This window comes from Trichoderma camerunense (assembly GCF_050948025.1).
Source record: "Trichoderma camerunense strain CBS 138272 chromosome Unknown V8C40scaffold_10, whole genome shotgun sequence".
NCBI lineage: Eukaryota > Fungi > Ascomycota > Sordariomycetes > Hypocreales > Hypocreaceae > Trichoderma > Trichoderma camerunense.
The window spans coordinates 1,060,521-1,083,997 of NW_028145360.1; the positions used below are offsets into that span (position 1 = coordinate 1,060,521).

At 50.7% G+C, this 23,477-nt stretch overlaps 7 protein-coding genes across 7 annotated transcripts; 2 read left to right on the forward strand and 5 right to left on the reverse strand.

Moving 5' to 3' along the window:
- Window positions 1–3,366: 3,366 nt before the first annotated feature.
- On the forward strand, window positions 3,367–5,691 carry V8C40DRAFT_275251 (uncharacterized protein; the record flags this gene model as incomplete). Its single annotated transcript, XM_083220682.1, has 3 exons — window positions 3,367–4,062; window positions 4,126–4,291; window positions 4,346–5,691. 3 exons carry the CDS (start codon window positions 3,367–3,369, stop codon window positions 5,689–5,691), a joined length of 2,208 nt encoding a protein of 735 aa, XP_083072719.1.
- V8C40DRAFT_247117 (Pyruvate/Phosphoenolpyruvate kinase-like domain-containing protein) lies at window positions 5,161–7,018 on the reverse strand. Its single transcript, XM_083216257.1, has 2 exons — window positions 6,748–7,018; window positions 5,161–6,692 (listed from the first exon to the last, which is right to left on the reverse strand). The coding sequence occupies exons 1-2, from the start codon at window positions 6,791–6,793 to the stop codon at window positions 5,776–5,778; spliced, it is 963 nt and encodes a 320-aa protein (XP_083072720.1). The 5' UTR covers window positions 6,794–7,018; the 3' UTR covers window positions 5,161–5,775.
- Window positions 7,019–7,187: 169 nt separating this feature from the next.
- On the forward strand, window positions 7,188–8,713 carry V8C40DRAFT_247119 (DUF846 domain-containing protein). Its single transcript, XM_083216258.1, has 4 exons — window positions 7,188–7,420; window positions 7,518–7,563; window positions 7,639–7,922; window positions 7,995–8,713. The coding sequence occupies exons 1-4, from the start codon at window positions 7,327–7,329 to the stop codon at window positions 8,147–8,149; spliced, it is 579 nt and encodes a 192-aa protein (XP_083072721.1). The 5' UTR covers window positions 7,188–7,326; the 3' UTR covers window positions 8,150–8,713.
- A 124-nt stretch (window positions 8,714–8,837) lies between these two features.
- On the reverse strand, window positions 8,838–10,434 carry V8C40DRAFT_29557 (uncharacterized protein). Its single transcript, XM_083222803.1, has 2 exons — window positions 9,880–10,434; window positions 8,838–9,794 (listed from the first exon to the last, which is right to left on the reverse strand). Exons 1-2 carry the CDS (start codon window positions 10,340–10,342, stop codon window positions 8,968–8,970), a joined length of 1,290 nt encoding a protein of 429 aa, XP_083072722.1. The 5' UTR covers window positions 10,343–10,434; the 3' UTR covers window positions 8,838–8,967.
- A 1,609-nt stretch (window positions 10,435–12,043) lies between these two features.
- V8C40DRAFT_247125 (TMCO4 family protein) lies at window positions 12,044–16,511 on the reverse strand. Its single transcript, XM_083216259.1, has 2 exons — window positions 13,937–16,511; window positions 12,044–13,863 (listed from the first exon to the last, which is right to left on the reverse strand). The coding sequence occupies exons 1-2, from the start codon at window positions 16,034–16,036 to the stop codon at window positions 12,511–12,513; spliced, it is 3,453 nt and encodes a 1,150-aa protein (XP_083072723.1). The 5' UTR covers window positions 16,037–16,511; the 3' UTR covers window positions 12,044–12,510.
- Window positions 16,512–16,653: 142 nt separating this feature from the next.
- V8C40DRAFT_247128 (rRNA-binding ribosome biosynthesis protein UTP23) lies at window positions 16,654–18,096 on the reverse strand. The gene is made up of 3 exons (XM_083216260.1): window positions 17,915–18,096; window positions 17,759–17,848; window positions 16,654–17,708 (listed from the first exon to the last, which is right to left on the reverse strand). Exons 1-3 carry the CDS (start codon window positions 18,000–18,002, stop codon window positions 16,984–16,986), a joined length of 903 nt encoding a protein of 300 aa, XP_083072724.1. The 5' UTR covers window positions 18,003–18,096; the 3' UTR covers window positions 16,654–16,983.
- Window positions 18,097–18,313: 217 nt separating this feature from the next.
- On the reverse strand, window positions 18,314–19,925 carry V8C40DRAFT_247132 (uncharacterized protein). Its single transcript, XM_083216261.1, has 3 exons — window positions 19,432–19,925; window positions 18,680–19,365; window positions 18,314–18,623 (listed from the first exon to the last, which is right to left on the reverse strand). Exons 1-3 carry the CDS (start codon window positions 19,869–19,871, stop codon window positions 18,565–18,567), a joined length of 1,185 nt encoding a protein of 394 aa, XP_083072725.1. The 5' UTR covers window positions 19,872–19,925; the 3' UTR covers window positions 18,314–18,564.
- Between the last annotated feature and the right edge of the window lie 3,552 nt (window positions 19,926–23,477).

The window sequence follows — 23,477 nt, forward strand, 5'->3', positions numbered from 1 at the left end:
GGCGTTATCAGTAGCACCTTCTTCTACAACGGGGCTTGCTTGGTCTTGGTCTTGGTCTTGTCTTGGTCCATTGCGTCTACCTACTACTAGGTAGGTACTACCTAGGTATGCTTTCATGTCACTTTAGTACTTGGCGACTACCGTGGACTGCCACCACGCAGAGTGCACCTCTCCGGGTGACCGCCTTGTACCGACGAGTGTGCAAGGCTGATGATGACGTGGGTGACTCGCAAGATACGTCGTTGCTGGGCTGGAAAGAGCGACGGATGAGTGTATACGCCCGGCTACGATTGGTCAATGGCTAGTCATCTGCGCATTATGGAATGTGGCAGCCAAGGCTCAGCAAATTGGATTTCTATAGACGAGGCTACCTTGTCAGGAACCAACATTGGAGTGAATTGCCGCTTTGCCTTTCATCCACGCGGTATCCGGCACTCGTGCAATCAAGGGGATCACCGCAGGCCCCGGCTGTTGGATACTATTGGCCGAATAGTCAATGGGCAATCCTTTGTACAGTCGGGTCTGGTCCCTTGACAAATATTATGTGCCCTGCCCATACAGGTACACGTACTCGTACTGTTCTGTACAATACAGCAGGTTTATGGTACTTATAGTTGGAACCTCACAGGTACGATCTTGAGGCACGGAGCCTCTCGCTTCTTTGAAAATTCTCCGCGCAAATCCCTTAGCCACTATCCTCGATGGATGCGCCAGCCGAATTGTATCCATAATGCTACAGGTACGGATACATGACGGCGAGATGGCGTGACCAGGGCTGACATGTAGATTAACAACAAGCAATACCAGGGGTAAGGTGCCAAGTTTGAAGATTATGTACTTCGTACATCCGTATCCTTGGTGAAAGGGCTTCGTTTGTCCCTGCAACTTTTGGCACTAGCCAGATGCAATATCAAACAAGGCCAGATCAAGGTTGCATGATTTTAGCGATGACGCATCTTACGTCGGGTCAATTTCTTTGTTTATGCGGCATCCTGAACCCTCTCCTATTCCAAAGACAAAAATAGCAACTTGTGTTTTGCCGCAAGCTCTTATCCGAGGCGTCGTGTTGAAGAGGGTGTGTAGGTAGGTACTTATCGCCCTGTTTTTTTATTAAACAATCTCGAATTCTTACTGTCTTGTTTCCTAGATACGAGAACAAACCATGTCCTACCTAATGCCGCTATGACCAACTTTTCAGCTCAAAGACGTAGATGGCACCGGTTGTCGCGACTTATTCAACTTGTCCGTTTCAACTCAGACGCCAATGGCTTTTACCTTGAACCCCTGGTCGGCACTTGGCCAAATACATTCGGGAACCGCTCGCCAGCTTGGCTGGCCGTAAGCTAGGGAGGGTCCACGTCAACTTGGTTTATTGAACCCCTGATCTAACCCTCCTGGCGTCCAACCCCCGGTCACACACCAATTAGAGGGCGGAGGAGCTGGCAAATTGCTCACCCAGATCTTTTTTGGTTGTGAGTGCCCAGAGTCCCTTTGATTTGTCTTTCAGCTGGCTAGAGGAGAGCAAAGCTTTCCTAATCCAGGTGCCTGGTTTCTCGTTTCCCGCCGAAAGCTGTTACCCCTCTGGCCGAGAGCCAAGTTTACCGTGATGGAAGAGTGCAGAACCGATACGGCAGCCGACATCTTACCCGATTGCAGGCCTACCTTATCTTGCTGCAGTCCTTTGCATTGGGCAGCGGCGCATCGGACTTTGGAAAGAAAAGAGAATAGCAAATGCAACGCCATACTCGTACTGTAGCAAATGGATTCCTTGGATCTTGCGCGCGCTTTTCTCGTTGGCTCCGCTTCCAGTCCACTGCCCCGACGAACCAGCCAGCCGGGTTCGGCCCCATCCAGCCTACAAAGCGGGCCATACAGGATGCGAGTTTGCTCGAACAAGGTGGCACAGAGGCCCTGCAGCTAGACGAATCCGTACACACTTGGAGGTTGGGATTGACCCTGGGCTTGCCTGAGCTAAGCCTCGGCCATCCACTGAGATCTGGGCGTTTGATTACAAACCTAATCAATGGGGTGCCAATCACAGCGACTAGGCTGAGGATCGTCTTGCAAAGACTTGATGTAGGAAGCAATGCCACAGACGACTACGGTGGTTCGGCATGTCGTGATATACTGACGTTGTTTGGCAGGAAAGCCACCTCCTTATTCAGCTGCTACTGTGCTGTGCTATACTGTAGGGTACTATTTACTCCATGATTAAGCAGCAATGAGCAGCAACAAGGAGGTCTGGTGCCATGCTCAAGTCGACATCTTGTTGTAGGTAGTACTGCATGTAGGGGAGTGAGTTGTTTAGGGGAGCCTGCATGCATTCCCATGCCTACCTAGGTTTGCTTGCCTTGCGTTAGTCAGCCAGCAGTAAAAGTCGCCGTTTGGCTTACGAGTACGGAGACCTTGGCTTGCTGCTTCGTGCCTCGTCCTCGTACTAGCCACGATACCTGTTCCCTGCAAGCTCGATTCTTGTCAGCGCTGTTGTGCATCTCTGACAGCCCAGGGCGATCTCCGTGGCTTTCTGATATGTATCGCCATCAAACACACATGCTGCTATCGTGCACGGCGGATGGACATGGCCCTTGCCTAGGCACCTGATATTCGGGGCTCCGACGGGCCAATCACGGGGCCTGGTCGCCTGGTAGTCCGGCTCGCTGGAGCGGGGAGGGGATCCGCCGCTCTGCTTTGGGGTAAGCTGCACGCACGTGTAATTGACCTAGCACGGTACTTAGGTACCTAAGGGTATCCTCTTTGCAGCGCCCACAAGCTATGAGTAGCCTATGAGAGCCTACGAGATTGGGCACGGCGGAGCCTTGCTGCTTTAGGGCAGCGCCACAGCAATCCTGCCTACTGTAGTGTACGAATACTGTACGCAAGGCCTTGTTGCAGCGTCCAGCCAATTGACCGACCAAGTTTCAGCCAGTCAATCAGCCTCGGGATCCCCAAGGCCCGCGACGAATGTCACCATTTCATTCCCAGGCCTCGTACATACTGTACGCACGAGTGCTTGTCCGGATTACACCAGCAGCGATTTTGATGCAGCATGCTGAAGATAACGGCTATTTGCGCTAGCTCAGCGGCCAATTGCTGTGAATCCAGCAGTGAATTGAGTGAATGCTCCTGCTTCGAGCCGTGAAGAAGACGCTGGACTGAGAGCATGGCACCTTCGATATCGACCCAGAGCAATGCCCAGCTTCCTCGACAGTATCAAGCCAAATAAACTGTAGACTGTAAACATTTCTCCCACCTTGTTCAAACATGGCTTGACGCAAAGCTCGGGCCTTTTCTTCCTTCAGCCTGAAGCTTGCTTTGATTCTTTCTGGCCTTGATCCCGCCTTTTACGTACCATTCCGTGTCAGCAGCATGGCCAGTCACAGGCATAACGCTTTTCTAGCTGGGAGCAACATTTACCATCAGAATCAGTGCCGTAACTCTGGTACCCTGCGGTCAGCCTCTCAGTCTTCACCGACCGACCCTATCCCTTCCTGGCTGCAGCACGTGCAGGCAAGCGACGTGTACAATGATACATCACGGGAAATCTTCCGGCAAGCAAGCCCTGACCCTGAGAAATCTTTCTGGCATCCCAACGGCATTCCGACTGTTCATATCCAATCCAAATACAACGCCGGGAGGTACCAGGCATCAGATGTCCTTATTCAAGATACCCCATCACCGCCATCTTTGGCTGGCCAGACAAGTCGCCATCTTGTTCACGATCCTTATCTGAAGAACGACTATGACAAAGTTGTACACGACAGAAAGGAGCATTCCCTTCCCAAAGCCCACGTCTCGACGCCGTCGGGAGCCTCGCTTGCAGATCATGGCATCTTCGAGAAGCAAGCCAGACGAAAGACTAGGAAAGACCGCTACAACACGGTTAAAATAAAAGATGCGAGAAGAGGGAAGCAACAGGCAAAGAGGTCGTCTACTCGCGTATCAAAAAATGGGAGGCTACGATCGAGCCGAGAGATAATGGCCAATTTCAGATCCAGCGCAATCACAAACCCAAACGAAAGAATTACGGTATTCCTTCCCCCTATTTCCTGTTTGCTGACCACCGTGGGATAACATTCAAAAGCTAAAGCCCAGCTTCACGCCCGGATTATTTGTCAACGGCCGAAGCTCTGTGCCTCGTACGTTTATCGGGGAACGTATGGGGGCAGACTTAATAACGTCTCGACAGAAACCGACCTTGTATTTAACGACATACCCTCGCCTGACCAAGGCCGCACTCCAATCGACAATGAACAATGGGCAAAACCAATAGCGAGGAAGTCAGAAAGAGAAGGTAAGAATCAGGACAAAGTTGAAATGCCCTCTGATGCCTTACGATAATTAACAGAAGATGACGCGCCTTCAGGCTCCCCCGATACCCGTAACAGCAGAGCCACTTCTGTAACTTCGTCAAGCTATTTCCAGCCTATCCGGCGATCGATCACTACTGATATCATCAATGATGACGCCGTTACTGGGAGGGCCAACACTATAGGGTGCCATAGAGATAATGGCAGCAACGTTGCCAAAGACTGCGATGGGGACAACAACAGACCCCCACCACAACGAGACAGCTTTACCCTGCATATTCGTCCCATTTACAGCTTTCCTCCAACCACCGCTCCCCATTGCTCCGATCTAGATATGTTGAATACGCCGCTTTCTTCGGACGGTAATTCGATACAGGAAGCTCAGAGGGAATCCGCTGCAAGACATCAAGAGCGGAACACCGAGGGAAATGGCGACGACCGCGACCTACGTGACGGCAACCAAGTTAAGGCTACCAAGTACAGAGACATAGGAGTTATGGTAAGCCCCCGAATACACCAGCGGACTGAGAATCACAACTCGAGTGACGAGGATAATGGCGACCATCGGCTTTGGACAGACGAAGGTGATTGCTCCAACTCAAGAACAGAACCACGCCTACCCAATACCTTTCCACAAATGCTACCTCACATAGGAAACCAACAAGACCAACTACCTCAATTAAACAACCCAAGAATATGCACCGCGAGTGTAGCGAGTCAGATACACGGGTACCCCACATATCTACCACATGTTTCCGAAAGGCTAAACCTCAAAGCAGAAGTGGGAGATATTCACCGCCCTCAAAGATATTCCTTTCCAGCTTGGGCTTATGATTCGGACAGTGCCAAATATCCCTCCTTTCTATTTGCAAACAATGGTTTGTCGTATATTGATGATATTGAATTGTTGAAGGTCCTCAATACAAAGTCACGACATGCAAGCAATATCGACATGCCAGCGCAGCTCACCAGCTCCGACTATGCTTGTCAGCTATCCAAGGAGGTTTGTCAAGTCGCAAATACCCTATGCTCGGATACGCTGCGTGCGATTGATGATATACCTGGTGAATCCCTTTTGGAATACATCGAAAGAAAGGAGCGTGAATTACTAGATGCTGACGAGCTCCCCACCTCGTATGTGGACAATTCTTTACTCTCAGCTCAAGACGCGTGCCATAGTCAAACTTCGAGAGTGTCACATACGGACGTCTTCAATGATGCAAGATGCTCATCTCCAAGAAAAGCAGTGCAACAACCAGTCCATGAAGAAGGTTACTCGCCTTTTCAACAATATCAACGGCTTCCAAGTCCAGGAGAGATCCTCGATCGTGAAATAGAATCAGAGCTCACATCATTCTGGCAGCCAAACCATATGATGTGGTAATAGTCATCTTTGGCGAAGATACCTTGTGGTCATTTCGCTTCCAAGTATTCCATGTTTCCAAGAACAACAGATTTTATGAAGTTACTACTCTGGCTCTTGATCTTTCCACTTTGCTCTTAGATCCTGCACATCAATTCCACATTGCTCTGCTTTGGCAGTTATGGCATGGGCTTTTCCCACCACTGGGGCGTCAATCATCTTCCCATCAAGAGTCCACGCACCACGCCCTGCAGTCGCGGCCTTTTCGTCGGCAATGGTGACACGGACGGCCCACTCTACGTCCTTTATATCGGGAGCAAACATCCTCTGGACAGTCTCTAGCTGTCCAGGGTGTATGCACTGCTTGCCATTGAAACCCATGGCTTTTCCACCTTGGCATTCCTCTTCCAGTGTCCGGAGTCCATCATCGCCTCTATAGGAAGTACAAACCAGGTCAATGGCGCTCGGGAGGTTATGCGCTCGAGCTGCAGTAACAATGGCCGACCGTGCATAGAGAAATTCCGTCAGAGAAGGCGTTCTTGTTATCGAAAGGTCAAGCGCAAAGTCCTCGGCTGCAAATATCAAGCCACTGAGAAAGGGGGAGGCTTTGCATATGGAAGAAAGGTCCATGACTGCTTGAGCTGATTCAATAAGCGCTATAATCTTGATTGGATTTGTTGAGCTATCATTATGACGTTCTGGAGCTACATGTCGCAGTACATCAGTGACAAAGGTCAGGTCGGCTGCCGAATTGACTTTGGGCACGACAATGGCGTCAACCTGATCTGCCGATGACAGTGTGGTTAGATCATCAAGGGCAAACGGGGTTGACACCGCATTTATCCGAACAGCAAGCTCTGAAATGGTGGAAGGACGAGATTTTAGAGTGGAAATGTGCTCTTTTAACTGATTTCGAGCATTTCCCTTCTGAGAGGGAGTCACAGAGTCCTCCAAGTCATATGTGACATTGTCTGTTGTCAGGGCCAAAGACTTGGAGAGCATCTTCTGGGAAGATGCAGGAACTATGACTCGATATCAGTCAAGCATCATTTTTTCAAAGACGATGTGAAGAACAACCATATAATAAGGAGCGCCGAAGAATGGACGAAGCTCGTGCAGCCATGATGGATGCTGAGCGGAGGTTATAATATGGGACTATGGAGGCGTATGTTTAGAAAAGAGTAGACAAATTGAAGGATTCTATTTGGCAATGCATTCAGTCGAGTTGAGATGGTGATTTCTAAATACACACGAGGAAAGAGTAATTTATAGATATAGAAAGTTGGTCGTCATCATCTGGGGCTTTTGAATGAGCATCAACATGCTTAGAGGTGGGCGTCTCTTTTGTATGTCGCGCACTATCAAGAAGAGTAGCCGAATACTTGTGCTCTTATCCACAGCGGTCGTGCGAATAATAGCCGAAGACCACGCCCGACAACCCCACCTTGGCCGGAACATCATAGCTCCATCCCTGATGAGCTACGGTAGCTTGATCGCGAAGCTCTCCAAGTCGGCTTCTTCTGATGACGACAATCTACATCGAGACAACACAACCAACGAAGCCGACCTTGACGTAAACCTCGAATTCCTCCTCCCTTTATCTACCCGCGACATCGGATATCGCAACCAGCCTGTGACGATATCCTCGCTGCTGCCATGGAAGAGGTCGCGCAGCCCGCACAGGGAGCGCTGAGTTGGCGGCTCAGCTCCCATCCGATTACGTTGCTCACGTTTCTGGGCTTTCGAATATGTTGGTGGAAATAACCCCCCAATTCTTCTTGTCGAACAGAAGATGGATGTTTCTTTACGGTGGAGAGAGAGGCTGACGGATGGGTGTTTTGTTGCAGCGAGCGTTCTTATTTACTTTTTGGGATTATGGGTCATCAAGAGCATGTGCGTATAGTAGTATTCCCTGGACACTCTCTTGTTGTTTCAAACGGCTAATGTCTGGATAAAACAACTTTTTAGGATCATGATCTTCATCATTACGATTTTGTTGCTGGCCGCGGATTTCTACTACCTCAAGAACATTGCGGGCCGGCGGCTGGTCGGCCTGCGGTGGTGGAACGAGGTCGACCCTCAGACGGGCGAGTCGCAGTGGGTGTTTGAGAGCCTGGAGCCGGGCACGCGGCAGATCAACGCGACGGACAGCCGCTTCTTCTGGCTGGCGCTGTACGTGCAGCCGGTGTGGTGGATTCTGATGGCGATTTTGGCGATTATACGGCTGCAGTTCCTGTGGCTGCCTCTTGTTGGTGAGTGGTCCCTTTTTCATTTCATCCGGTTGACGTTGGAGGGGCTTACATTGGTTTTTTTTTTTTTTTTAGCGATTGCGTTGGCTCTAACTATCATCAATACCCTGGCATTCTCTCGGTGCGACAAGTTTAGCCAGGCATCGAACTTTGCTGGCGGTGCTTTTGGATCAACCAACTTGGCGGGCAGCATTGCGAGCAACTTTGTCAGCCGCATGTTCAGATCGTAACCTATAGATGAAAGAGAGTATGTGTGGATCTCTGCAGGAGCGGCATAATGTTTTCTTTTCTTTGTTGATGAAACTATGAACAAAAGACTGCGCGGCATGGTATTGTTTCGGATCAAATGGGTTGGCGGCAGACCGCCTCGTTCATTGTACACTTACCAGAGGGGATTATACGGAGTGTATTCCCTAAAGGAGTTGACAGTGTTTTTCCTCCTGGGACTTTGATTGGGAATGAGTTTTTAATGTTTGGTCGAATTCATCCAACCCCCCTCGTTGCTGTTAGCAGCTCTCACACGGGATTAACACGAATGCACCAAAGAATCGAGGTTTGCATTTCCTTGTTTTCTCTATTAGAATTTACAGCGAGCGGCGCCCTCATGCTACTATGAAGCTACTAAATATGCGCAGAGGGTATATATGTATATATACAACCGAGATTAAAAAAGAGAGATGCCTGCAAGAGGGAACACAAATTGATATCTTTAGATCGTCGAGTTCATTTTCCAGTCATCTCAGCAAAAAGGTTAAAGCGGACAATAAAAGATGCCATCAAAAGGATTGATATCATATCATGAGCTGTGAAGTCCGTTTGCTTTGCTGTATATGGTATCCCAAAATCATCACACACAAACATGATATAAAGGAAAATTACGAGCTTCACAGATGAAAAGCAGCACGAAAGCCAGCTTATCCCAGCCTCCTAAGTGTCCCCTGAACGGAAAGGGGGGAAAAGAGGAAATCCGACGGCCTTCCAAAACTTGTTCAAACTCTCGTTTTTGATGGAGGTGGGGAACATATTTTATACTTGCGCAAGAGGAAGATCAAGTGGATGTCCTCCGGGCCGCACGCTCAATCTCGGCGTCGAGATGCCGCTCTTCCTCTTCCAGTCGCAGGATATCAGCCTCCGTCATGCCTTCTTCAACGAGGTGAGCAATGTTGCGTGACCTGTTATTGTTGTCTGACGCAGAACTGCCTGGACGGTCCGCCTCATCATCGTGAGTAGACAACCCCCTGGCAGCGCTCGTTCCTGCGATGGTCGTCTGAAGAGGTAGCATTGCATTGGTGGAGCCGGTACGGGTGCCGTCGTCGGAAAAGGGGGAGATGATGGGCGACTCGGCGACTGAAGCCTGAACTTCTTTGGTTGCGACGAAAGAGTTGGTAGTCTGGCCGGCAGCATTGTAGCCCTGGTCGAAATGGCGTCTCCGGCGGCGGCGAAGGAGGAACCACGCGAGACCGCCGATGAGGAGGATGCCAACGACGGAGCACGCCACGGCAATACCGGCGATGGCGCCCGTGCTGAGCCCGTGGCCGCCTCCCCCACTACTGTCTCCGCTGCTGCTGCCTCCGATGCCGTTGCCGTCAGAAGGGTTAGAAGGCCCGCTGGTGGGCAGAGTCGGGTTGTTGACAGACGAAGTAACAGCCTCGCCGCCTCGGCGATCTTGTTCATTATCGGTTGCCTCATCCCTGTTGAAAGTGTTTATGTCGATCGAGGAGGTTGAATTCGCAACGGTAAAGACACCTGATTGTGTGAAACCCAGGTTTCCGTTTTTTGTTTTCCAATCGATTTTGATAACCATGCCCTTCTGGTACCAGTCGCCTGAAACTAAATCGGAGCCTGTGAGGTTAAGTGTTGCACTTGAAGAGCTCACTGCGGTCGTTGTTAGCATTTCCATCATATAAGTCAATGAGACCACAGCGCCACGATATGTTGTAAACAAAGAAAAGCAACATACGGCTAAGAATCTCGTTTCCGGGCTTAGAATCGCCAAATTTGGCACGAGTAATGACTTTTGCCTGAGAAATATCGAAAGGCTCTCCCGAAGCAAAAGGCATTCCATACCAGGAAATATCCAAGGGCGTCGTCGTGCTGTTGCCGACTCTCCACGAAAAGGTTTTGGTTCGGTTGCTGGTGAAAAAGACTCGCCCTGCAGGCAGGGTCCCGAAATTGGCGGCATCGTTGAATATAATGACCGTGGGTGATGGGAGGGCAGTGAAAGTGCTTGTAGGTGAAGATGCCGGAGGCAGAATGTTCATCGAAGGTGTTGGCGTTGGCGAGCTGTTTGCGGTGCTTCCAGACCCCCCAGTGCCGCCACCGACGCCTGCACCATTGTTAGGATTGGGATTGGGATCAGGATTGGGATCGGGATCTTGAGACGGCAGTATTGAAATGCTGCTGGAAGGCACTACGCCCGCCATGAGGAACGGCTTGGAGGGCGTTGAACGAGTGTGTAACTAGCAGTATTGCCCAAACCAGATAGTGCCTGACACCAACATCCGACGGCACGAGAACCAGATATTCGGAACGAGGAGCAAAGCAGGAGGGGAGCAGAAAGAAGAAGAAGAAAAAGGGAAAAGCGAAAAGAGAGAGACGAAGAGAGAATCTACAGGGGGTGTAGGAGGTGTAAGTCAATGTGAGTAGTGGGCTCGTCAGACTCGATAATGGCAAAGAGGCGCAAGCCGCACGAGATGTGAGATGTCAGACCGGGGGGAATAGCGGCCGCGTATAGAATCGCAGGACTAGCTGCAAGGCCTGTCGATTCCTTCCCTCGCTTGAGCATGATTCCATCGTTCGTTTGCATCTCTCCAACCACTCACGACGGGGTCTCTGCTGCAAGCCATCTCATGCCCAATGCCTTGTGTCGTTTTTTGGCCCTTCCCTTGCTCTGCCTGCGTTGCGTTGCGTTGGCCTGACAAGCCTGGGCAGCGCCAGATCAAACCCACTCACCCCCCTGCCCTGCCCTTGTACGTTTGGCGTCCATTCTGAATAAAAGACCAAAAAAAGATGGTGATGGGCGAGTGGGTTGGAGTGGGTTTGGCTTGGGCAGATGGATGGATGGGGCTACATGAGGCTGTCTAAAAATGGCATGCTTGGTCGTCTCCGTACACCGCATGTATATATAGGTACAAGGTGAGATGGAGATGAAATCGGGTTCGGTCGCTTACGACGGGCACGATGCTGACAGGTAAATGACCGGGGTCGTGCCAATCTCATCTGTTTTCGTATGTTAGTCTGAGTCTCTTGTTCAAATTTGTCTTCCTGTATCTACCCTCTCGTACTTACTCGAACATCTGCATAGACCTCGAGAAGCTCAAAAGCAATGCAACGAAAGACACAGGCCCAAGCAACAGCCGACGCGGTTGTAACCCAACGAACAAAAAGGAGCTGGCCAAGTTGCCAAGCCCCTCCCCCTCTAGACAAAGCTGCCGATGGATTGGACTAGGATTCCCGTTGCTCTCCATGCACCAGTAGGCCGATTTATTAATGGATAAAACGGAGTGGCGTACCATTTAGACAGCCTATGGAGTGCCGGGTGAGGCTGAAGGGTCTCCACTGCGGCTGACTAGGGCGGACATTTGACATGGGGGAAAGAATTTTGGTGGACTGGAAACTTGTCAAAGAGTGGCTTGGGATCTGCCTTGCTGTTGCATTGAAGGGAGCAGCGATTGTTATGTGATGTCGGTGTTGAAGTTGGAGGTCGGAGCCGACGACGTTGAATATCGGAGGTACTGGGTAGTACAGATTGACGCCTCAGGTATCAAGTGACAGGTAGTACCAGGTGTTGACAAAAGGGTACTTGATGCCAGCGTAGCACTTTGCCTTGCAACACAGGTACAGGAGCAGCAAACTCCAGGTCCATGCGGCTAGCCAGCATCCATTGGCCACTGTCCCGTCCATGCCCAAACCTATTGGCACAAGCGAATGCGTTATTGCATGTGGCTTGGGAATAGCCCGTTTCACACACATGATGCACTTATGCTTAAGACTCTGGCAGCTGAAACCAAGCTGAGCATTTCATAGGACATCGCCTACCAATTTAGTAGCCATAGTACGGGGTAGTTGGTCCGTTGGGTGGCGATCGAAGAGTATCAGGCAAAATGCAAAAGGATCAACGTATCACCATATCCCATGCCATATCAAGACACAAACAGATAAACACACAAGCTGAGTATCATTTGTTATATCCATTGGCTGGACGTGGTACAAACTCTCTCTTCCTTCTATTAAATGAATATCTTCTCTCTTTTTTAACTCTGATTCTTTCGCTCTAGACATACCATCATCCATACACCGTCTCATCTCCGGCCCATCATACAGCCACAAACGTACATGCGACACATTATCCCCCCCAACGCTGGTAATGCAGCAACAGAAACAATCCTCTCCTATACATAACGTCAAAGTTCATCAGCAAAGAAAAAAAATCCCATCCATTCGTTCAATTAAGCCCCAGATATCTAGCAAAAGGGGGGGCAAGAGCTGACGACCGAATCAAACAGGTGAAAAGCGTTACCCAACTCCAAAAATGTGCAGAGATAATGCAAGTAAAGGTGAGAGAAAAAAGGACAAAAGGTTGACTGTGCCTTTACGCAAATGTCATGGAAATCTCCTGTTCTTTGCCAAAGTCGTCGTCGTCCGGATCGTTCCATGGGTCGGCCAGCGTCATGTTGGGTACCGTCTTGGCCGTCTTAATCTCCGGTCTGCTAGATTCTCCGTCGAATGCGGAGTGGCGGCGAGGGGGCTCATGGAAAGATGTATCAAACGTCATTTGAATCTCATCTTCATCATGACTGGGCTCGTAGAGGTACGGCGACGGAGAAGGGCGAGTCGTAGGAGTGCCCATCGTAGTAGCTGGCAGATCTCGAGGACTAAAGCTGTCGTTTGCAGGCCGCATCGGCAGCACCTCTGCACTTTTTGATGCCTGCCATGATTCTCGAGGCGCTAGGCCGGAGTTTCGGGCGGGCGTTTGGGGTGATGACACCGGTGAATAGTCGAGCTTCATTGGCGGAAGCGTCGACTTAATCTCCTTGACCTGTATTTCTTCTGTGCCATCGTTCTCAGCCTCCTTGGCCAATTCAGCCCGGATAGCATCAATGTCGAACAGCACACCGTAATTGTTGCCGTCTTTGTCCTCAACCTTCTTCCCGCCCTTGGGTGAATCTTTGCCCGAATCTTCGTAAATCTCCCACTCTTGTCGCTCTCCCTTGTTGCGTCGCCCAAACAATCCGAACTTGCTTGTTCTCTTGGCCGCCTTGCCCTCCTTCTCTAGTTCTCTACGTGCTTCTTCGATTTCGTTTATAAGTTCTCGTTGTCGCCCCTGGTGGTCATCTGGGTCAGGGTCTTCGATTTCGGAGAACTCCTCGCTAGTGACAAGCCATCCGCATCTCATGAGGAGTGAAGGCATGGCCTTGCGGTACTCCATATGACCAGCCACGAGATCCGTTACATCAACGTTTTCTATCCATGGGCAATCGTCCAGGGCACCTAAGCCGGCAACTCGTCTGATCCCGCCGTTGGTCAGTCGGAAAAGATAGCCGAGAATCCAGTCATTGCGATTATATCCATTTACGAAGCGGCCGGAAACCACAGATCGGGCTTTGAGAAAATCCTCTCGTTTGGCAACAATGGGCGATCCAAACATGTACACGTTTTGAATGAGCCCAAACGCACCCTTCTTCGCCAGCTCCTTTAGACAAGAAAAGATGACTCGAGCGCCGAGCGAGTACCCGACGAGAGTGATGGGCCGCGTACCCAAGCTACGTTCTATGAGCGAGTCGGCCAGAATAAGACCAGCAGACGTTGCACGATCTAGAGACACCGCCCAGGGGTTGTCGATCAGGTAGGAAAGCTTTGTCAGGACTACAGGCAGCTGAATGGCAGCCATCAAACTGACAAGAATGGTGCTGCCCAAAACCTGCTGCAGACCTTGAGTAAGTGCCTAGAGGGAGAGGTTCCGTTGTGTTAGCCTCTGCAGCAAAAATCCCAATCAAAATTCGATATATAAAGCTTACCTCGGTAGCCAGAATATTGATGGTATCGCCCATACTCCGGAGCATTTCTGGTTCCCACAACACAGAGTAAATGTCGCCCATGATGGGGTCAACCGTACTGTACGGCAAGCGGACGTCATCAACTTTTCCTGTCAACCAGCCCGACACTGTGACGATAAGATTGACACGCTTGTTATTGTGGAGAGGTCGGTACTCAAAGGTCTTGACAGCGCCGGTTCGGCGGCCGGCAGCCCTGCCACCAATGACGCCCCCTGAGGCCGCCGCGCTGGAGGTGATGATGGCGGCTCCTCCCGCTCCAGCCAAGAAACTGCTTGTGCCCGTCACACCAATGGTCGTGAACCCGGCAGCCAGGCCAGCTCCAATGACGGGGGCAAGCAGACCAGCCGAAAGCCCAATGACAAGACCACCGCCCACGGTAGCGAGGCCCATCATGATGTATCTCTTCTTCAAGGCCATCTTTCTCCGGTTCTCCATGTGCTCTTCTTCATTCCAATTTTCTTTCTCAGCTGCTTGCTGCATCTCCAATGCATCCGTAACCCTCTTTTCAAACTTGCAAATGTCTATCCATGTAATATCTAGGCTCTTGCCAACTCGTTCCAGCAGGACTCTTGAACGAGCATCATATATTGAGTCTGCAATGAGTATCAGGAACAAGTCACAGAGCACTGTCCATCGCAAGTCGATGTCGATCTTTTGCGTCGTCGGCATCTGCGAAGGCGTCTTAACCTCGGGCAGCTCCTCGCCACTGTGTGTCTCATAAGGAGGCGGCATCTCAGCAGGCTTCTCCTCCTCATAGGGCGGCGGATAACGGCTAGACCTGGGCGTCCCCGGCTTTTTCTCTTCAGCCATAGGATTCTGAACCCGAGAATTAGCAAGGAGGGCTGGTGTGAGGTCCTGTGCCATGACGCCGTGATCTGCGAGTTGTTCAATCATGATCTGTTCCGCATCACTAATGTCCATGTGATGGTAGATTCGAATCATCATCTTCTGACCCCACATCTTGACTGCTTCAGCGCCCATGATGACCTGCTTCTTAGCAGACTTTGTGTTGAGTGTAAGCTTTTCGGCCTCCTTGACCATGTTCACGATCTCCAGGCGGACAACGCCGACGTATGCAATCCTCTGCCCCTCGGTAAGAAGGTCCTTTGTAGCCTGCATCTGGGATACGGCATCTCTAGCCTCGTCATCTTCGCCTATGGAAGTTCCATTTGGGTTCTTGAATAGATATTGCGTGTGCTCGTCCATGCTCGTCGCCGACTCGGCATCTTCATCCATAATAACTCGTGTATATCCTTTTCCGGCACCACCCAGCCCTGCATAACCATATGTCTCATCTTCCTCTGCATCATGTTCCTTGGCGATTAGGCGGTCGTCGTCGTCATACATGTCATACCTAGCATAAGATGGCATCTCTTGCCAGCCGCCATCGTCGTCTTCTTTCTTTTCCTCCTTTACCTCTTGGCGCTGCAAGACATGCTGATGCGAGAATTCTGAGACGCCATTGGTACTCATAGGACTAGAGAAGCTTCGGTCTCGTTTCTGCGTCTGGCTGAATCCTCCGGGAGAGAGATACTTTTCGTTCGGGTCGGTGCCCCTGTTAGGGGTCTTTGGAGTGGAAGGCGCTTCAATCGCACGAGTTTCTCTGATCGGGGATGGAGATGCGGGAGGCCACGGGTTATTATTTGCCGGGGGAGTCAACGGCTCTTTGGGGCCAGTCTCTGTCTCTGTCTTGGGCTCCTGCTGCTGCTGTATTGGTGATGCAACTGCAGGTATGTTCTCTTGTGTTGGTTGAACATCCTTAGGACCGGCATCCCCAGAATCGCTGCTCGGCGTGTGCCCATTCTTGCTTCCCGTAGGTTCTGGTGTCTCTTGATGTTCTTCTTTGGAATCGTGGTGGCCATTCTGTGTCTCGCTCTTCGTATCCGCATCGTGTGTCGCATCTTGGGCGTCCGAGTCCGGGGGTTCCGCCGGTGCGATGAACTTCTTTATGGGCAGACCAAAGTCATCAAACTCGGCCACGGCAGTCGGCGCTGTGCTCGTCTGTGGCGCTGCGGTCGCATTCTCGGCGGCCGCCTTGGGCTCTGCATCCTGGGCAGCCATTGTCACAGCCTCAGGATCTGGGAGGAGGGGTTGAAGATCACGTCCACGTCCACATCCACCTGGTTGGCACGCGCGGGCATGGATGGGACGTGACGGCGGTGGTGGAGATTCGGGACTCCGAGAAGAAGCAGAAGAAGAAGAACAAGTCGTGTCTCTGGTATTTCTTCTTCTGCCGTCGACGCTGGAGGCCGTTAAAGAGGGCGGTGTCGCAAAAGTGGTGGTTACGTCGTTAAATTAAATTTAGCGGCCCCCCCGGCTAGCGGGAGGGAGAAACGTGTGCTGCTTTCGGGCTGCAAATCCGGCGCTCACTGCCACCCAACGCGGAATAAGCCAAGAGAATTACGGAGTAGCAGCAATAGCAAGTGTTTTGTTTTGGTCCCTGTCTCAGCTGGATTGGGACAAGAAGACAATAGGTGTAAATTCAGGGGAAAGACTTCGTTGTTTCGAGCGGGCAGTGATGACGGGAGCAATTCCTTCAGCGGTGTTGGTGATGCAATTTCCAGAGTGGCAGTGGCTCGCATTCGTATTTTGTCTGGGCAATGGAGGGGATGCCGCTTAGTGTTGTCGTAAGACGACGGGGATTACCATAAAGGTTATCTATCTTATCACGATCTAACGAGACACTGAAACGAGACAGAATGATCTGACAGCATCCCACACGCACTGCCCTCCTTTGCCGCATTGAGATGTTTCACCCTGCATTCCATGCCATTCACAAAACCAGGAAAATACCCGTAAGAGAGACACCCGAAACCGTCACTGAGCTACTAGTAATTGCGCGTAATATTCTGACAAGTTAATATGTACAATCGCTTCTACCTGTACTCCGAAATCTCATAGTATTATAACTCCTTTTCAAAACCTGGGGCAGTTCTCATTGCCCTTGATAAGATACCACCTAGGACGAATCCAGCCCACGTTACCACTTTTTTCATGGGATTCGCACTTTAATTCTCCTCCCCAGCATTGCTCGGAGCCACTGTGCTCGGCTCTGGGCCGCCGGACGTTGCCCCGTTCTCTGATTTGGTCTTCTTCCTTCGCTTCCGCTTGGCTGGTGCATCTGATACATCCTCTGGTTTCTTGCCGGCCTCCTTCTTCGGTGGTTGCTGAGGCTTCTTCTTTTTCATGGCTAGTGGATTCACCCCTTTGGGGCCTCTGTTTTTCTTGGGCTTCTTCTCTGACGTAGATTCTTGTGCCGCTTTGCCTTGCTTCACGTCGTCGTCGCTTTCGCTTCCATCATCGTCACCCTCACCCTCGCCACCATTTCGGTCTTCCTTTTCCTCGCGTTTCCTCTTGCCCAGGGTATTCTTCAGCTCCGCTCTAAACTTTCGCTTCTCTTCTCGCTCTCGAATTTGCACACTCTGGTCCGCCATCGGTTCCAGGATCATGACGCTCCGCTTGATGTATATCAACGGCACTCCTCTAATTCCTCGTAGCATTCTTCGTACATCCACACTCTGGCTTGCGACAACGTAGCGGTGCTTATTCTCGCCCGTTGACTTGGGATCCACGACAGACCGCATGCACTCCATGGTCTCGAGAGGTTTGGGATACTCGTTGGGGTGGTGGCCACAGCGTCTTCGTTCGAATGTCTTGGCCAATTCAATTGCCGCGTTGACGCCAGGCTGGTCTTTCTCAGCGTAGAGTTTTCGGATCTCGCATTGGGTAATCACTATGAACATCGTAAGCAGCGATCTTGAGTATCGTTGTCGCCAAACTCACATGGCTTCACTTTGCCGTGAACTGTGCTCTGTAACCTGGCCTCTAGATCCATAGTGCATCGATTCGCATCTTTAATCATTTCTGCGTCCACTGTGATTGAAAAACTGTCAGTCACGACCATTTCGCAGCAATTTTCCAGTCATTATGCAGACGAACCTAGAATTTGATATGGTTCGCGAAAGCCAAACGTCATGGAGAATTGCTCCATGAGCTTGCGATATTGCTTTGAACGTTTCCCTCTCATCTTGGACGCTTGACCTAGGTCGGCTTGGAATGATTTGCACAACTTGAGAAGGAGAAAAACCAGTCGTCGCGGGATCAATAGATTACCATCCAAGCTCAGAGCAAGCTTGAAAATAAATTTCTTATCGCTTTACAGTGGAGCACGTGCGATAAAGAATTGGAAGTTCATAAAAGTGGGTCATCTACACTACGCCCCGCTCCAGCGCCGGCCTACTGTAAACTCATTGGATCCATCAGTATCACTACTAATATGGGATGCTCTCTATACCAAGCTCGTCCAAGAAGAGCGATTCTTTTTTGGAAATCTGAAACTTGAAATTTTAGATATTATATTAACATTGCTATCAGATATACAGCTAAATTTTTTTGCACATCTAAAAAAAGCAGGGTAATAAAGTATACCATGCCGACTTTGTATCATACCCACCATAACCGTCCTATTGCTATTGAAATCGATTATCATTAAACTCAAGCCATATTGGAAAAGACAATTGCTCAGTCTTAGTTCCAAAGACAAGACGCCATTGATGTATAAACACCAGGCACCATCTAAATCTTTAGTGTTACCGTTCCATATCTCTAACGCATAATGCGGCAACAACACTAATGTCGTCCAGTTTCCCTGTAAACGAGTTAAGCACATATTACCACACGGACCGGGGATGAGAATAGACAAACCTCCTTCACTGGCCAGACCCTCCTCTATGGCGTGTTCCATGAATGGGCTCTCTGCATATGGATCGAGAGCTATCACTTTTGCAGCCGCTACTAGATCCTGGGCCACAACAGACATCCCGCCGTTGCGGCCGCCGGCTCGATCTGCATCGCCATCAGCGCCTTTCCCTTTCCCGGCCTCCCACTCCTTGATGCTTTGAAACACTCGAGTCGCGATTTCGTGTCCCCAAAGGTTGTCGATAACGCCGTCACTCATTGCAAGTACCACATCGCCTTCTTCTAGGTCGACCACATCAACCACGGCGTTCTCCCTCGGGGTATCGGGACTGTTTGTGCCAAGCTGACGGGGGCAGTCAAACCAATGCCACTGCTCTGTGGTTTTGAATACGACTCCCTGATCCCGTGGGCGGAGGACGAGAACTTGGCAGTCACCCAGGTTGGTCACATAGAGAACTGGCGCCGCAACTTGACGCCCCGCATCCATCACCATTTTATAATGGAGTTGAGCACCGCACGCCGTCGTTGTTCCCTGCCAGTTATGAGCACCGGTTGCCTCTTGCGTTTGCTCAAATGCCGTCTGCAGAGATGCAATGGGGTCGGGCTGGTAGGCTTTTTGCTGGAATAGGTTCTGCGCCGACTCTTCTTCGATGGCCGTCGCCCAGAAGTGCAATATCAGTCGCGACCACAACCTGTTGCTCACGTCAGGGACGCATTCCTACAGCATGCGTTTCCAAGTCACGGGAGGGATATATTACCCAGCATGACCTCTGGGGCGAGCTGCCCACGCGCCTACGCCATCGTTTGCACATATGAAATAGTCGCTAGCATACACGGCATCGTCACCATTCGTAAGTCCTTTAATGAGTTCTCCATTCACAAAGGCGCGAGCTCGACGGTCCCGGCTCTGGTGGTGGGTGCTTAGGGGGTCTGAGAAGGATACAGATGGAGGGGACAAGAAGGGCGGCGGGAACGGCCGAGGCGACCGCTTTGCAAACAGCCCGATGCCCGTCTCAAAGCGAAAGGGCGGTTTCCCATACTGCGATGGTGATTGCGATTGTTGCGACGCTACAGAGACGAGGCTTCGCTGACACCGACCCCGCCATAGCGGGTCAGCGAAGAGCTTCAGACGCGATGGAGATGTAGATGTCAGGAAAGTCGCCAACGTTGGAGATGATAATGTGCGCATTCCAACCATGTACAGCAAGCTACGACCTGTCGGGTCGCTGACCACGGCCGTTGCGGATGCTATCGGGAGATTGTCATTGCCTGGATCGGAGCTTACGAAGGTATCAAGAATAAGGTAATTAGCCGCACGTGATGGTGTGATTGGTAAAGGTCCGTATCCGGAGGTGAGCGAGCGAGCTACCAGTACCTGCGGCATGTACTATACCGCATCAAAAGCTTCCAGTTCACCATTTCCACGACCTACCCTGCAGCATCAATTTCACATCGTGGCTTTTTCGTTTCAATGTCGCTAGTATAATATCATTCTTAGCTTGAGCCCTTTGTCCGCCTGACTGACTGGCTAATATCGCTTAGCATATGTGAATTTGTAATGCTCCGACTCGGCTTCGCCTGAGCATTCTCGTTGAACAATGTCGCTGTTGCAATAAGCCGATGCCACCAAATTGCACCGGAAAATATCATCGCGTCCAATTTCACGGAAATGAGAGGAGGGCTTCTAGATGAATGAAGGAATCCGGCAACCCGAATATCCCGCAGCCCTCTAGAAATTACGGAACCCGCGTCAATGAATTGTCACGGAGCCCTCGATCAACACACCGACTATCAAATATATGGCCCTAGCAAGCGGATCAACAGAATCGGGCGGTTAATCTTGGGAGATCGGGGCGATACTACAGCAAGACACGCAAGACATGTTCAGTATTCGGGTTTTGCTACTGACACAGGAGCACAGACAGCTAGGCACTGGCGCAATGCAAGTGTACGCCCACTAGGAAGGCGGAGCAGCAGAGTACACCGTAGTACGAGAGCCCTCATGCATCATCCAAGGGGGGCGATCTCCAATACCCAAGAATAGCCACATACATACATGACGATGGATTCACTGCCAATCGATTTCATTGACGTATACTCTATGCGGCCAAGACGGGTGATCGGATGGTGGAACCGACTTGAAGGTGCACAGCTCGGAAGGATTGGCCTGGTAAACCGGCATGACGGTTGCACGGCATCGCCTCAGCAAGGCTTAGGCTTATTGTGACGCGTATGATCGGTGATTGATGTTAATGTGAGTCTACTTGGTGCGACCGACGGTAAATGGATTCATTGTGAGACAAGCTGTGATTTGCGAAGCATCATGATTCACACAAAGCGGCTGCGAGATCGAGCATCTGGAGTTGATCATTCTTTTAGGGGGCCTTATATGACGTCAGGCTGCGTTGGGAGCATCAAAGCCTGATAGCGATTTCAAGACCAGCCAGACCCATGTTCGAGCTGACGAGCATTCCAAAACGACGCCTCGTACTATGACTTGTCCGGAGTAAGACAAAAAAAATGTTTCCACATTCGCGCAAATCATTTTAGTGTTATGCGGTGAGGGTAGCAATGAACCTTGGCAGTTGAATGCCCCAGATTGGGCTTCGTGTATCTCAGCGGCGTATTATTCCAAATGGCTAGGTACTGTAACAGCGGATTGCCGTCCCGTCCGCGCAGCACTAGCAATAAGCGCTGACAACTTCCGTGTTCTCGTATGCGCTGGAGAGGCCCGTCGTGTCACAATCTTGTCTCAGAAAAGCCGCGTTTGGTGATGAGGCTTTGACACGACTTAACTTTCAGCTTCCTCGACAGCCCATTGGTGGACGAGGATTGCGGATTCTGCTTGGCAGGCTGCGCCGCGAATTCTGAGAGTTTCGGCTGACGGCGTGGGAGTTGTACCCGAGTCGTTTGATTCATACCAGAGTCTTTGCTGCTCGGTGTAACTAACAGGCTATTGGAAGATTGTACAGCAAGAACTGCCATGCTTCTGCAGTAGCACCTCTCCGCTTATCTAGGCCAGATGCGGCGTCTGGCGCTGGGTTAGCATCGCCCGGAGTGGCTCGGCAGCTCGGAGATGGACTGGAAGTTGTGTTCAATGAGGTTAGAATTACAACGGCAGATACATGGCCTGTACAAGGTACAAAGCTGGGATTCGGAGGAGAGCTAAGCGAGCACAAGGGGGGCTTTGAGATGGAAAGCTTGTGTCAACTGAATAGAGAGATGGAAACCGCAAGAAATAAAAGAAGATTGAATATCAAAGAAGAAGACGAAACAAAAGGGAGCGTCTATTTCAGTACTAGCTTGTACAGACTAGATGCATCTACCTTTATTCTTGCATCTGCTATTTCTCTAGCATCTGATAATGTCACTACTGGGTAACGTTAAATTTGAGACACGGGATTGCTGGATAGCCAACTTGGGGTGCTAGATACCTGTAGCCACTCCCAAACAAAAAGAGAGAACAAAGTGCGCTACAAGTTCCTGCATGATGGCGCCTTTAGTGGTGTGACATGATGCATGACAATGGATACCTCGTGGATTGTGCATTCCCACGTCAAAGGCGGTATGCACTCTCAGCCAGTGGTCAAGGGCGGCTAGGAGAGCAACGAAACCGTGCCTGCAGCAGGGCAACGTGAACGTACGAAAAACGTTTCGATGGATTCCATCAATATTACGAGCGCAACCTGAGCCCCTAGATGGAAGAGCCCCGCTAGATTGGTTGGGGGAGGGCTGCGTGTTGTTTTTGGCGGCAAAAGCGCCGTGGCCCTTGCTGGGCGGTTGAATGAAAAGGGCTTCAACTCCATCTTTCATCTTCGAGTACATGGATACCTACAAGTGCGAGTATACTTGCTCAAGAACTCACGCACGCCACACCACACCAACGCACATGGACCCGGTTTGGCAATCAATGATGGCATGTATGTACATCCCAAAGCGGAACACGCAATATAATTTGGGACTTTATTCTGGAACCCGCCGATTATGGCGCAAAAGGCGAGCCCATCTAGAAGCCTTGTGCAGCTGGAAATTCCAGTATAAAAGTGCGGGCAAAGCTCACTAAGAGTCGATAGGGGGCTTGCGCGCCCCACCAGCCACCTACCTTCTACGGGGCATCCGGAGCTACCTGGCGATAGTCGCTCAAATTTACGGACTGTCTCTTTGTCTAGCAGTGGTACCAAAGTTGCTTGGCCCAGACCCCTGCGGGCGCAGAATTGCAAAGAAGAAACGCCCAGTATCTCGTTACGAGATCAAAGTGCGCAGTAGCAATCACCGCTGGAAGACATGGGCTTGGTGCATTGTTATGTACCTTTGTTTGTTCTTATAGGCGCCCAGCTACCTCGCTAGGTATGGGATGGAACTTGGCATCCCCCCGTATTTGCGTGCAATATGGAGAACACTGGCGTTATCACCGTGGACAAAGACAAGCTCCGTATCCGTAATAAAGAGCCCGGGCATGGGCAAATCAAACAAAACGAACGAAAAAAAAGGGTCTGGGTTAATCTATTTCTGCCATGCTTAAATAGTAGCCTCCCTCTTGTTTTTCCTTTCCTTGTCTGGGGGAAATCTGTGGCTTCAGCTCTTCGACGTCGTTGTGACGATCTTGTCTCTCATCCATCTCCGGGTTTAACGTTTGCTGGCGTTAGCGATCGCCTTGGTTAGTGCGCCGCCTCAGCTGCCACTCTGCCAGTGACGTCGAGCATGCATGCTTCCCGTGTTTTTGACAATCATCTAGTCTGACGGCATACTTTTTGTTGCAGCTGGGTCTTGGCAGACTTACGTGGAGGAGAGAGAGTCAGTGAAG

Bases quoted from the DNA above. Each gene is read 5' to 3' on its own strand.
- V8C40DRAFT_247117 (XM_083216257.1), bottom strand. From the start codon at position 6,793: ATGGCTGCACGAGCTTCGTCCATTCTTCGGCGCTCCTTATTATATG. The intron at 6,693-6,747 runs GTTGTTCTTCAC...ATCGAGTCATAG, and splicing joins TCGGCGCTCCTTATTATATG to TTCCTGCATCTTCCCAGAAG.
- V8C40DRAFT_247119 (XM_083216258.1), top strand. From the start codon at position 7,327: ATGGAAGAGGTCGCGCAGCCCGCACAGGGAGCGCTGAGTTGGCGGCTC. The intron at 7,421-7,517 runs GTTGGTGGAAAT...GTTTTGTTGCAG, and splicing joins GTTTCTGGGCTTTCGAATAT to CGAGCGTTCTTATTTACTTT. The intron at 7,923-7,994 runs GTGAGTGGTCCC...TTTTTTTTTTAG, and splicing joins CCTGTGGCTGCCTCTTGTTG to CGATTGCGTTGGCTCTAACT.
- V8C40DRAFT_29557 (XM_083222803.1), bottom strand. From the start codon at position 10,342: ATGGCGGGCGTAGTGCCTTCCAGCAGCATTTCAATACTGCCGTCTCAA. The intron at 9,795-9,879 runs GTATGTTGCTTT...CAACGACCGCAG, and splicing joins CGGAAACGAGATTCTTAGCC to TGAGCTCTTCAAGTGCAACA.
- V8C40DRAFT_247125 (XM_083216259.1), bottom strand. From the start codon at position 16,036: ATGGCTGCCCAGGATGCAGAGCCCAAGGCGGCCGCCGAGAATGCGACC. The intron at 13,864-13,936 runs GTAAGCTTTATA...CTCTCCCTCTAG, and splicing joins TCAATATTCTGGCTACCGAG to GCACTTACTCAAGGTCTGCA.
- V8C40DRAFT_247128 (XM_083216260.1), bottom strand. From the start codon at position 18,002: ATGAGAGGGAAACGTTCAAAGCAATATCGCAAGCTCATGGAGCAATTC. The intron at 17,849-17,914 runs GTTCGTCTGCAT...TTTCAATCACAG, and splicing joins CGAACCATATCAAATTCTAG to TGGACGCAGAAATGATTAAA. The intron at 17,709-17,758 runs GTGAGTTTGGCG...CGATGTTCATAG, and splicing joins TCACGGCAAAGTGAAGCCAT to TGATTACCCAATGCGAGATC.
- V8C40DRAFT_247132 (XM_083216261.1), bottom strand. From the start codon at position 19,871: ATGGTTGGAATGCGCACATTATCATCTCCAACGTTGGCGACTTTCCTG. The intron at 19,366-19,431 runs GTAATATATCCC...CGTGAGCAACAG, and splicing joins CGCCCCAGAGGTCATGCTGG to GTTGTGGTCGCGACTGATAT. The intron at 18,624-18,679 runs GTTTGTCTATTC...ACTCGTTTACAG, and splicing joins GGGTCTGGCCAGTGAAGGAG to GGAAACTGGACGACATTAGT.